The sequence below is a fragment of the Balaenoptera ricei genome, chromosome 6 (genome assembly GCF_028023285.1).
Source record: "Balaenoptera ricei isolate mBalRic1 chromosome 6, mBalRic1.hap2, whole genome shotgun sequence".
Classification (NCBI taxonomy): Eukaryota; Metazoa; Chordata; class Mammalia; order Artiodactyla; family Balaenopteridae; genus Balaenoptera; species Balaenoptera ricei.
The window spans coordinates 119,289,497-119,301,746 of NC_082644.1; the positions used below are offsets into that span (position 1 = coordinate 119,289,497).

At 52.9% G+C, this 12,250-nt stretch overlaps 1 protein-coding gene across 3 annotated transcripts in view; it reads right to left on the reverse strand.

Annotated features, from left to right (window-relative positions):
• The window catches only part of AK8 (adenylate kinase 8), a 132,556-nt gene that overhangs the window by 101,918 nt on the left and 18,388 nt on the right, over window positions 1-12,250 (reverse strand). The window contains exon 5 of one of the 3 annotated variants that reach the window (XM_059925912.1): window positions 7,860-7,928. The exons of the other annotated variants lie outside the window; for them this stretch is intronic. Coding sequence (XP_059781895.1) covers window positions 7,860-7,928 — 69 coding nt within the window. The remainder of the gene's footprint in view (window positions 1-7,859; window positions 7,929-12,250) is intronic. 3 annotated transcript variants of the gene reach the window in all.

The window sequence follows — 12,250 nt, forward strand, 5'->3', positions numbered from 1 at the left end:
TCACCATCAACAGTATAATAATTACGGCCTCTCTGCATGGTGTACTCTCGATGAGGTGCAGGGGACGAAGTGCCAGACCGGGGCTCCCAAGCCTTTGTTTGGAGTCCAGACAACATCTGCCACCATCATCAAAATAGGAATGATAATGATAACTAATATGATAAATATTAACACAAATAGTATTAATTCAACCAACAGTGTTAAGTATAATGCACAATACAGTCATATAGTACAATATGACTAATAGTAATATCCCTTATGATATAATTAATTAATAATGCTCCTAAATGTTATGACCATTTTGAGGATGCTGGTAGCTGTCGGCAAGGACCTGGGATGCCTGGGCTCACACTTTGTCTGTGCTGCAGGTGAGCTGTGCAGCCTGGGCTTTCAGATAAGCTCAAGAAAGGCTTATAGAAGTTAAATGTGTGTTTGAGAGACTATTCTAGATTACTGAGGGCAAATCTGGGATGCCCAGTTGAAATCACAGAGAAAGTCATCATATTTTCCCCAGAAACCATGACTCACTGACTTTCAGAGATTAAAAATTTAAAAACATAGACAATCATATGAACAAATCAGCCCAGACCAGCTGGCTCCTGTGTCTGGATCCAGTGGCTGGATCTTCGCAGCATGAGTCCCAGGGGGTTTATCTCACCGGTGGGATGCACCCAACCTCACGATTCCACACCTCTGAATTCTAGGCTGAATGCTTACACTCCGGAAGCATTTGACTTGGGATGCAAGTCAATTATAAAAATAACTTTCACAAAACGAGATTGTTCCGAATATTTCAAGATTGGGAAGGACGGCGTCTCTAGGGTCACTCAGTGGTCCAGACGCCTGGCTTCCATGCCAGTCGGTTCAGGGTCACCAATAAGTAATACGACAGTGGTTCCTCCCTTCCTTTCTTTCCTCCCTGCCCACCTCCAACAGGCCCTTGGCCCTCCACACAGCTCAAAGGTGTGGGTTGGGGAGGGTCCCACAGAGGCATCCCTCCCTCCTCCTACACACACCTCTCCGCTGGGAGTACCTGCCAGGCCTGCTTTTTTTTTTTTAAGTATTTATTTATTTATTTATATAGGTTGTGCCAGGTCTTAGTTGCGGCAGGCGGGCTCCTTAGTTGTGGCTCACCAGCTTCTTAGTTGTGGTACGTGGGCTCCTTAGTGGCAGCATGCAAACCCTCAGTTTTGTCATGCACGTGGGATCTAGTTCCCTGACCAGGGATCGAACCCAGGCCCCCTGCATTGGGAGCGGGGAGTCCTATCCACTGTGCCACCAGGGAAGTCCCCTGCCAGGCCCTCTTTCTGGAAGCATACCCTCCCGGGCGCCCATCTCTAGCTAACATCCTGACTGCACACCCCACTTGTTTCTTTGGTTTATCGTCTGTCTCCCCACAGCTAGAATCTGTGCTCCTTGATAGCAGGCGTTTAACTCTTTTGCTCACTGCCTTGGCATTTGTTGCACAAGAGAATAAACAGATGAACAAACGGAAACTCCGGCAGGTGGGTCGGCAAAGCCTGGCGATGCCTTTGGATTTGACGGTGAAGGAGGCGCCGTCAAACCTGGGCCGGGCACGGCACACTCGGCCTGTGCTCGGCCTCGGAGCCCTCAGCCCACAGCCTGGGGCCAGCAGTCAGAGCGCCCACCCTGTGCTCCACAGGCCCGGGTCCACGCTGGCCAGCACTGCCACTCCGCGCTGTGGCTTTGGGCGCTCTCAGGTCCTGCATCTACAAAGTGGGGTCGATAATAATAATAATAATAACAGGGACCTCACAGGGTTGTGTGAGGATGGGTGAAGCACTGAGCGTGGTGCCTGGTCCAGGGCCCCCAGCTTTTCTCAGGGCCTGGTGGGAGGTCTGAGCAGAGAAGCTGGGTCTGTGCTCCCGCCTGCCCGAACCACAGGGCCTCTTGCATCACCACCGTGGGGCTTGGGCCCCGGGCCTCTGCTGCACCAAGACAGCCAGTGAAAGCGAACACTCTTGAGGGTGAGGGAGGCCCTGCGAGCAGAACAGCTGGGACCCGGCAGTTCCCGCTCAAGCTCCTGGATCACAGGGTGGTTGGAGGTTTAAGCGTCTTGAAAGGAAATCTGGACTAGGCGTGGGAGGCCCTGCTGCCTTTGCTGAGCCTGAGCCAGATCATGGAGCCGTCTCCACCGGGACTTCTGTTTGGCGGGGGTGTGACCATGGCTCCCGAGCTGCCCGCGTTCCTCAGGGCAAGTGCATCCCTGGGGCAGGAACGGAAGACGGACGTGCACCCCGCCCACTGTTCACGGCCACAGCCAGTCACGTGATATCCTGCTACCAGGAGCTCTTGGCACACTGAATTTGCTGATGGGCAAGGCTGTGTCCAGCTGTGCTTTTATTTATTTATTTTTTTTAGTTGTGGCTCGCGGGCTCTAGAGCGCAGGCTCAGTAGTTGTGGCGCACGGGCTTAGCTGCTCCGCGGCATGTGGGATCTTCCATGACCAGGGATCGAACCCGTGTCCCCTGCATTGGCAGACGGATTCTTAACCACTGCGCCACCAGGGAAGCCCCCAGCTGTGCTTTTAAATACAGCCCCCACGAATGTAAATTGGTGCCGCCACTGTGGAAAACAGTATGGAGGCGTCTCAGAAAACTAAAAATAGAAGTACCATGTAACCCAGCAATTCCACTCCTGGGTATACCTGAAAAAACAAAAACACTAATTCAAAAAGATGCATGCACCCTAATGTTCATAGCAGCGTTCTTTACAGTTGCCAAGATAGGGAAACAACCTGAGTGTCCATCAACAGACGAATGGATAAAGATGTGGTGTATATACAGTGGAATACTACTCAGCCATAGAAGAGAATGAAATTTTGCCATTTGCAATGACATGGATGGACTTGGAGGTCATTATGCTAAGTGAAATAAGTCAGACAGAGAAAGACAAATACTGTATGATATCACTTATATGTGGAATCTAAAAAATACAACAAACTAGTGAATATAAAAAAGAAGAAACAGATCCATAGATTTAGAGAACAAACTAGTCGTAACCAGTGGGGACAGGGAAGCAGGGAGGGGCAAGATAGGGGTAGGAGATTAAGAGGTACAAACAATTATGTATAAAATAAGCTACAAGGATATATTGTACAACATGGGGAATATCACAAATATTTTATAATAACTATACATGGAGTATAACTTTAAAAAATTGTGAATCACTATACTGTACACCTGTAACATATAATATTGTACATCTACTATACTTAAATTTAAAAAAATACAGGGCTTCCCTGGTGGCACAGTGGTTAAGAATCTGCCAATGCAGGGGACGTGGGTTCGAGCCCTGGTCCGGGAAGATCCCACATGCTACATAGCAACTAAGCCCGTGCGTCATGACTACTGAGCCTGCGCTCAAGAGCCTGCGAGCCACAACTACTGAGCCCGCGTGCCACAACTACTGAAACCCATGTGCCTAGAGCCCGTGCTCCACAACAAGAGAAGCCACCGCAGTGAGAAGCCCGCACACCGCAACGAAGAGTAGCCCCCGCTCAACCCAACTGAAGAAAGCCCGCGTGCAGCAACAAAGACCCAGGGCAGCCAAAAATTAATTAATTAATTAATTATTTTAAAAAAAACAGCCCCCATCCCGCTGAGGGGTTCCGGTCTGGGTGACTTGGATGCACTCATACCAAAGGAGTGACGCCCGCCATGTGACAAGCAGTGCTGGTGAAGAGGAGAGACAGCTCAGCTCTGAAGGGCAAGGAGACGAAAGGCAGACCCAAACGCTTCCTGCCTGGGCATCCGCAAGGCCAGAGTTGAATTAGACTCGGCAACTCATAACCAATTACGGATTAAGGCATAGAGCGTTTTGTACGAGAAAGTCCCGCCCCGTTTCCAGTCACTTAGGGGGCTCTGCCCTCCCCTCCCCTCCTGACAAACGATTCTCTCACCATTTCCCAGATAAGAGGGTGACCGATGGGTGGGTCAGTTTTAGGAAGAGTTGGTCTGAGGCTGGTTGAACTAAGGCGGCGGTAAGGGTCGGGGGAGCTATATTCCCAGCCCTGCCTTGTCTGCCTGCTGGCCCCTCTGCCCAAGACGGCCCCTCCGCCGACTGCCCCGCCCCCACCTCGAGAGGCTTCGGGGACAACTCGACTCCCCTGGGCCTGGTTTCCCTTCACACTGTGTTTGTGGCCCCATCACAAGCCTTCCCAGTCGGCTTTGCTCTGGGCACATGAGCCTCTGTCTCCAGCTGAAGGTGGTGAGCCTGGGGCCCAGGGTACCACCCTGCCCATGGGGGATTGAGGAGGATGAGCGGGGGCAGGGGGCAGGGTCCCAGCAGGATGCACAATGCAGTGCCTACAGTGGGCACTTGATTGGAGCGGGTGGAATCGGGCCGGGGGGCTTGGGAGCCAGGTCACAAGGAGGGAACTTGGTTACAACGGACGTCTGTGGTTCAGTGGCCTTTCTCCTAACATTGCTGGAAGGTGGAAGTCTGTTTTTTATTTAGAACTGAAGAGAAAGGGTAGAAGTGTTTTTATCATCATGTGAAAGTATCATTTAGGACAAGGGTTAGCAAACTACAGCCTGCTGCCAGTTTTTATAAATAAAGTTTTACTGGAACAAGCCATGCCCTTTCATTTATATATCACGTATGGCTGCTTTCACATTACACCAGAATTGAGAAATTACAGCAGAGACCGTAGGGTCTGCAAAGCCTAAAATATTTACTATCTAGCCTGGACAGAAAACAATGTGTCTACCCCCTGCTGTAGCCTGGCCTCTGAGCTCTGGGCACTTGCCTAGGCCTGGGCGGTAGGAGACAATCAGCTCGCTGGGAACAATTTGAAGTCAGAGGAAAACAGGCTGTTCAGACCAGACTTTGAAACTCAGACTGCAGCTTACTTGAGGCTCTCTCGCGATTTAGACCCACATGGCTGAGGACCACGCAGAGCAAGCCTGTGAGAACTGCCCCTCCTTCACCAGTGCCCTGGGAAGGTGCCCGGGCATCTTTCCAGATGTGGGCCTCCCAATCAATTTCTAAGCAAGAGAGTGTGTGTACGTGTCTGTGTGTGTGCGCACACGAGTTCTGGTTCTGGGCAGGACAGAGTAAGCCCACTGTAACCTGTCACCCCCACTGAAAGCAGCTGCAATGCACGGACAGAATGCAAAGGGCGGCTATTAGAGGACTCAGAAAGTATACAGTAGTAGGTGAATTGGAGAAGAAGATCAAAATTCAAGATCCCACCAAACCAGTATCCCTGAGCTGGTCTCTCCAGGCAGCCTGAAACCTGAGATGGGCAATAGGGAGAGACAGAGACAGGGCCAGGAGCCCCTATTTCTGGCTTGAGCAGTAAGAAAGGGGACTCCCAACACGCAGAGAGAGCAGGGGAAATCTCCCTGTGTTTTTTTTTTCTTTTCTGTTTTTCTGCACCCCTGCCTTGAGGCCATCCTGCATGACAAAGGGGGCCTGCAGGGGCCTGAAACTCTTACAGCGCAGGGGACCCTTCCTCTCCAGTCCCTAGAAAATGCAGCAAAGCCCCATGAATTTTTCCTCTCACTGTCCTCCCGCCACTTGGCCCTGGTCACAAGCATTGTCACAGGCAGCCTGTGAGAGAGCCAGGTAGATAAAGGCCCAGCTTTCTGGCCAAAAGACCAAATAGAGGGACACCAGGGAACTAGAGGTCACCAAGAAGACGGCAAGGAGGGGAGCGCAGGAAAGCAACCAAATGAAGTCGTTTATGGACTCCCGGCTCCCCCCCGAGCTGTGCACGCATGGGGCTGACCCCGAACAGCCTTCCAGCCTTCCTGAGAAATGACCTACAGCACAGCCGCTGCCCAGGCCCCCCTGAGTGGCACCCACACAGCACAGAGCTGTAGAGAACCACACAGCACTGCAAAGGCTTGCGAACAGAACTGAGGTGGAAACCACAGCCCAGAGAAGGTGGTTAGAACTTGCGACCCGAGGCCAACTGAATCAATTGTCTGCTAAGACGAAAATATCAACATTCGCCATAGGATTCAAACAAGACCCAGAGTCTCAGGGCAATATTTTGAATGTTCAGGGTACAAAATTACTTAGCGCAGGGAGAACCAGGAAAATTCAGCTCACATGGGATGGGACATTAGACACCACTACCAACATGACTCAAGGGTTGGAATTGTCAGACAAGACAAGTGAAGCAGCTAGTACTAAAACAACGACAATGACAAAGCTCCCAGTAAACGAATGCACACATAGAAATCCTCGGCAAAGAAACAGAAGACAGAAAGAAGAACCAAATGGAATTTTTAGAACTGAAAAATACAATAATCAAAATTAAAAACTCACTGGACGGACTCAAGAGTAGCCTGGAGATGAGAGAGAAAAGATTTAATGAGCCTGAAGCTAGTTCAATACAAATTATCAATCTTATCAACAGAGAGAAAAAAAGATAGAAAAAAAACCCCAAAACAAAACAGTAGAGCTTCAGCAACCCATGAGAGAACACCAAAAGGTCTGACCTTCATGCCAGTGGAGTCTCGGAGGGGAGAAGAAAGAGAATGGTGTGGGAATTTATTTGAAGAAACAATGGCTGAAAACTTCCCAAGTTTGGAGAAAAACATAAACGTATAAATTCAAGGAACCCCACAAAGAATAAATCCCAAAAAATTCATGCCCAGACATATCATAAACTTCTGAAAATTACAAACAAAGAAAACAATCTTGAAAGGAGCAAGAGAGAAAGGACATATTATTTATGAGTTTAAATGACTATGGATTTTCACCAGAAACCACAGTGTTAAAAGTGAAACATTTTGCAAAGTGCTGAAAGAAAAAATTGTCAGCCTAGAATTCTGTATCCAGAAGAAAATATCCTTCAGGAATGAAGGCAAAATAAAGACATTCTCAGATGAAGGAAAAGCAGGAGAATTCATTGCCGGCATACCTACCCTAGAAGAATTGCTAAAAAGTTTTTCAGACAGAAAGGGACACTTGGAACATCAGGAATGCAGGGGGGAACAAGAGAAATAGTAAATACCTGGATAAATATAACAAACTATTCTCCTCTTGAGTTTTTAAAATATGTTTGATGATTGAGACCGAAAATTATAACATTTGCCCGATGAGATTTTTGATGCATATAGATGAAAACATAAGACAGCTACAACATAAAGAGAAGAGAGGAAAGAGACCAATATTGCACATTCTGCCTGAAATGGTAAAATACCGATTCTAAGTAGACTGTGGAAATCTAAGTTTGTATATTGTAATCGCTAGGTCATCCACTAAAAAAAAAAAAAAAAACCAAAAAACCTACAAAGAGATACAGTAAAACACACAAGCGAAAAATTAACATGGAATACTAAAAAAATCCCAAACAACTGATAAATTGGACGAAGACCAGATACACATTTCTTCTTATAAATCACAGTATCACGACCCCCATCCACGCCCCAGGAGGCTGACCTCCACGGACGGCCTCACCTGGACCCCTGCCCTCTGGCTTCACGGGGTCTGGCGGAAGAGAGTGCTGACGAGAGGTCAGAGGATGGAAGGAGAGCTCGGGGCCCCCCCAGTCCTCCCTCTGCCCCTCCAGGTCCGGGGCGCCTCCCTCCCCACTTCTGCAGCTGTCCTTCCATTAAAGGCTCTCCTGTGACCGCGTGGGGTGGGCCAGCTCTTTCCTACAGGAACCCCGATGGGCTCCCCAGATGCCACCTTGCTGTTTTTCCTCCATCCAAGGTGAAATCCACGTGCACAGCCTGACCTTCCCCGAGTTTCAGTTCTTACCCTTCTCTGCAGGTCACCTCTGCTCTGGGTCATAAACACGCGGCCCTCAGCCTCCTTCATCTGGTAAAGGAGGCCCCCTCCCCCCGGAGCCCCCGCTGGCTCCACGCAGGGCTTCTCACCCGCCTGACGCAGTCCTCTTCCCTCAGGCGTTCCTGAATCAGTCTGACGAGCAGCGTGTTGGGCAACGTCTACAGGGGAGATGACACAGGATGAGAGCCTGACCTTCCGTGTGGGGCTCAAAGGGACACAGACTGGCAGGCCAGCGGGCTCGCTAAGAACCGAGGACCCGGCCCTGAGGACACGAAGCTTCTCCAGGTCCCGGACCAGGGCCCTGTGGCCTCCATGAAGCCCAGGCCCAGCTCGCGGCCCTGCCCTCGTCCAGCCTGGGCTCCTCTTTGATGACCACCCCCGCAACATGCACACGCGCCCACCTCCATGCTCTGGCTTCTCCTGTGCCCCCGCCCCGATGCTCTGCCCCACCGCCACCTGGGTGACTCCGGGCTCCCGCTGAGCCTCAGCCCCAAGTGCCACTGCCTGCAGGCAGCCCTCCCTGACCCTTCCCGGGCTGGGTTGGCGGCTGCCATAATCCTCGATGGCAAACTCTGTTACTGCACTAACCAGACGTCCTTCCAGGGGCCTACTCACATGTCCGTCTCCCCAGAAAGTTTCACAGTTCCTGGAGGAAAGGGACTGAGTCTTACTCGCTTTGTCCCCCAGGCAATGGTGTACGAGAGGGAGTCGGTGGTGCCCATCTCTTCCCAAACCCACGTTCCGTGACCTCACGGTGGTAGCCTGAAGTGGGCCCTGGTATTCTGTGGCATTTGTACCACGGAAATGGGCAAATGCTACCAAGGAGGGCGTTTTCCCTCAGAGAGCTGGTTGTGAACTATTGACCAGCACACCTCTGCCCCTGCACCAGAACAGCGTCAGGGGTGGAGGCAGCCCCTGCTGACTGATGACTTAACGAAACTCCATGTTCCCTAATTCGCTCAGTAAGTACTGAAAACGCTGGTGGCTTCTGCTGAGCGTGTGCTGGGTGCCAGGCACTGTGCCAGGCCACAGCAGTCAATGTTTACAGCTCTGTGCTGTCTGTACTACTTTCATCCCCTTCATACGGATGGGGAAGCTGGGCGCCAGAGAGGTTAGGTCACCTCCCTGGGCTACACAGCCAGGGAGGAGCAGAGGCAGGACCTGAACCCGGGCAGGCCAGGCTCAGGAAGGACAGACAAGCAACGGTCGGCGGGTACGCGGGAGTGATACCCAGAGTGGCCTTCCTTCTGCTTCCCCTCTTCTCAGCTGTCTCTCTCGGACCGGAAGTGACATCCCATTTTTCACAACTGGCTCTGCTCTTTCTAACAAAGCCTCAAACGCCCCAGAGCCCATGCCCCCTGGAAAACCCGCTCCCAGGTGTGCCCTTGACCCCCGGTCACTAAAAGCGGGTGCTTCTCCCCAAACGCCCCAACACTCGGCCAAGGGAGACTCCTGGGCCAGCCCTGGGCCACACTTCCCAAGCTATGTCCGGGCTGACCAGCCTCCAGGAGGGGGCAGGGCTTCTGCCAGGTGCGGGTGAGGGCCCTCAGGGCCACGGCCCAGCAGGGGAGCCCAGAGGCACCCAGCTGCGCGGCGAGGGGCAGGGGAAATCTACCTTACACTCCTTTTGCCAAGCTGGGGACCCTGAAGGGGTAACACGTAGGGGGACGAGCACCTTTCCCTAATTTCCCGAAGTATCCTTAGGGCAAGCGGTGGGCCTGGCAACACGTCAGTGATGCTGGAGAAAAGTCTGGACCTCTCATTTTAGAGCCAGTGTCCAGAGTGACCAGATCCTGCCTCGGGAATGCTGCCGTGTCTGTCTGGAGTGATGAAGGAGCACCTAAAGGGACAGACAGCTGGGACACCACGGAGCCTCTGGGAGAGGCTGTGGGAACGCTCGGGGCTGCTGACTTAGAAATGGCGTTTTAATAAGCATCCATGCATGTTGCAGAACCCATCCATGCCTCACTCTCGTTACGTCCTGGGAGCGAGAGTCAGGGGAATAGACAGCACTCGGCCCCCTCCGTGTTTACCTGCGCGCAGTGAACCGGCTTCGGTCAGTTCGCACACAGAGCGATTCCCAGAGAGGGAGTGGGGTACCAGATGTGCAGAGAAGGGCTGGGAGGTAGGAGGCCAATCCCCACGGGGGCTCGAGTTCTCCTGGATTCTACAGGCTGCACCCTGACCTGTCTTCTCTTTGAGCCGTTTGAATGGGTTCCCCGACAAGAGCAGGCTGGGCTTGGGCATGTGGAGGTGGCAGTGAAGGGTGTCCCGGGAACCGGCTCACAGGGGAGGGCCAGGGGCTAGAGGGGGAGGAGGTGGAAGGCCTGTGAGCCGTGATCCAGGAGGTTCTCTCTGGCTTCAGGAGAAGGATGGCCCGAGTGGGGAAAGAATGTTCCCAGGGAGAACCCTGGGGGACCACTGGATTGGCTGGGGACGCAGGCACTCATGATTTGGACCTTGGTCACCCGCTGAGTGACCCGGGACAGTGCCTTCAGTGCTCTGAGCCTCACTTTCCGCGTCTGTAAACGAGATGAAGACCAAGTGCTTCAAAGAGTTGCCATGAGGATTAAATGAGGTAATACACGTGACGCCTGGGACATGCGTGGCCCCCAGCAAGGGCTCGGTGCTATGGCAATTGTTACCCTCAGGTCCCCTTAATAAACCCTGCACCTCCTTCCTCAGCGAGGATCTGGATGAGGAAGCAGCTCTACCCACTGGGCCACTGATGCCTGGTCTGTGTCACCTCCCCCTGTAGTGTACAACCAGGGGCCCAAATCTCTCCCAACTCCCACTCACATCTCTGATAAAAGATGTGGGAAGTCAAAATAAATTCCAAATGCTAAGGCCCATTGCTGGCGGGTGGGGGATTCCCGGAACAGGCGTTTTTATGTAGAGCAGAGACTCACCTTCAGCATTAGGGCTCATCCCCCCAACCCCTGCCCAAGGCTGGCTCCATTCATGGTTCAAACTCCCACCTCTTGCCTACATAATGGCTGCTGCAGCTCCAACCAGCTGGGTGACCTTGGGTCTTGCCCTCTTCAGGCCTCACACACTACACCAGTAGAAATGAGTAACAGTACTTAAGTGTTTGCTTTTATTTTCTGCCCAGCATCCATACACCCCGCCTCCAGTAATATACAGTCCCCCAAAGTTCCTTTGAGGCCACACTGTCTTGCCCTTCAGCCTTTACAGTTTCTGTGGGGTCAAGCCCACCATCGGATCCAGAGGAGGGCCCTGATTGGTCCAAGCTGATCAGCATATCCCACTCCTGGCCACTGTGATTGTTTCAGAGGCTGCCCAAGGCCCAGTCCCAGCGAGTGAGAGTCAGGCCCAGGACATGAGTGCAATCATCAGGGGCAGGAACCTTGCTTTCTGCTGGATCTGAAGCTGAGAGCATGTAACAGCTGGAGCTGCAGCAGCCACTTTGCAGGCACGGGGGGAGTATAAGGGAATAAAACCAGCACAAAAGGAGAGAGAGAAACCAGGCCTCTCAGCCCCAGAATGGCTTTTCCAGGATGTGGAATTGGACGAGGAAGAGCAGACAGCAAGAGGATAAGGGAGGGGGTGCCTCCGACAGGAACTTGCAATGTCTCCCCTTGAAAGTTATGGGGCCGCTATGGCTTCTAGAAGTGGACAGCAAAAGTCAAGAGCAAGAGTGAGCGGGAGAGAGAGAATGAATGAGTGAGTAGCCCGGAGACGAGAGGGAGGCTGGCCGGCACCTGGGCCCTGGTCTCAGGATCTCCTAAGACACCTCTGTGTCCTTACATCTGCCCTCTGCCCATTTCCTGCTTAAGCCAGGAGTTCTCAACTTGAACGTGCACCCCAGAAGAGCTTGTTGACTCACACATCACTGGCCTCGCCCCAGGGTTTCCGAGTCGGCAGGTCCGGGTTAGGCTGGGAATCTGCATTTCGCGTAGGTTTTCGGGTGATGCTGAGGATGCTGGTCGGGGACCACACCTGGAGCACCACTGACTTAAGCGAACTCCAGCACCCAAGACCCGACCCCACGTGGAAGAAGTTGCTGGAGAGGGAGAGTGTCCTGCTGGTGCCCATATGGCCCAACGATCCCAGGAGCCGCCCCACCCCCGGGGCTGCCAAGGGGAACAGGGATTGGCCTTTCCCACCGCCGGGTCTCCCTTCCCGGCCACCTCCCTCCACATGGCTTCTATCCTTTCCTGTCCCCTGGTGTCCCCCGCCGACCCCAGGCGCAGCCAGTTTCCATCCCGAGATTCCTCTCCCTTCCCTGCCATCACCCATTCGGGAAGCAGCATTCAAACAGGTTGTGGGACGCGGGGGACGAGGGGGGTGCAAGCCAATCAAAGAACACGGGTTGAAAGGCGACGGGTCCGGGTGGAGCGCGGCGCCCCCCATGGCCCGCGCGGCGGCGGGGGACAGGCCAGCGACTTTGAGCGCGGCCCCTCGTGAGTGCCCCCCACCCCCACCCCCCGCCGCTGACTGCCTCTGTGCTGTCTCGGTG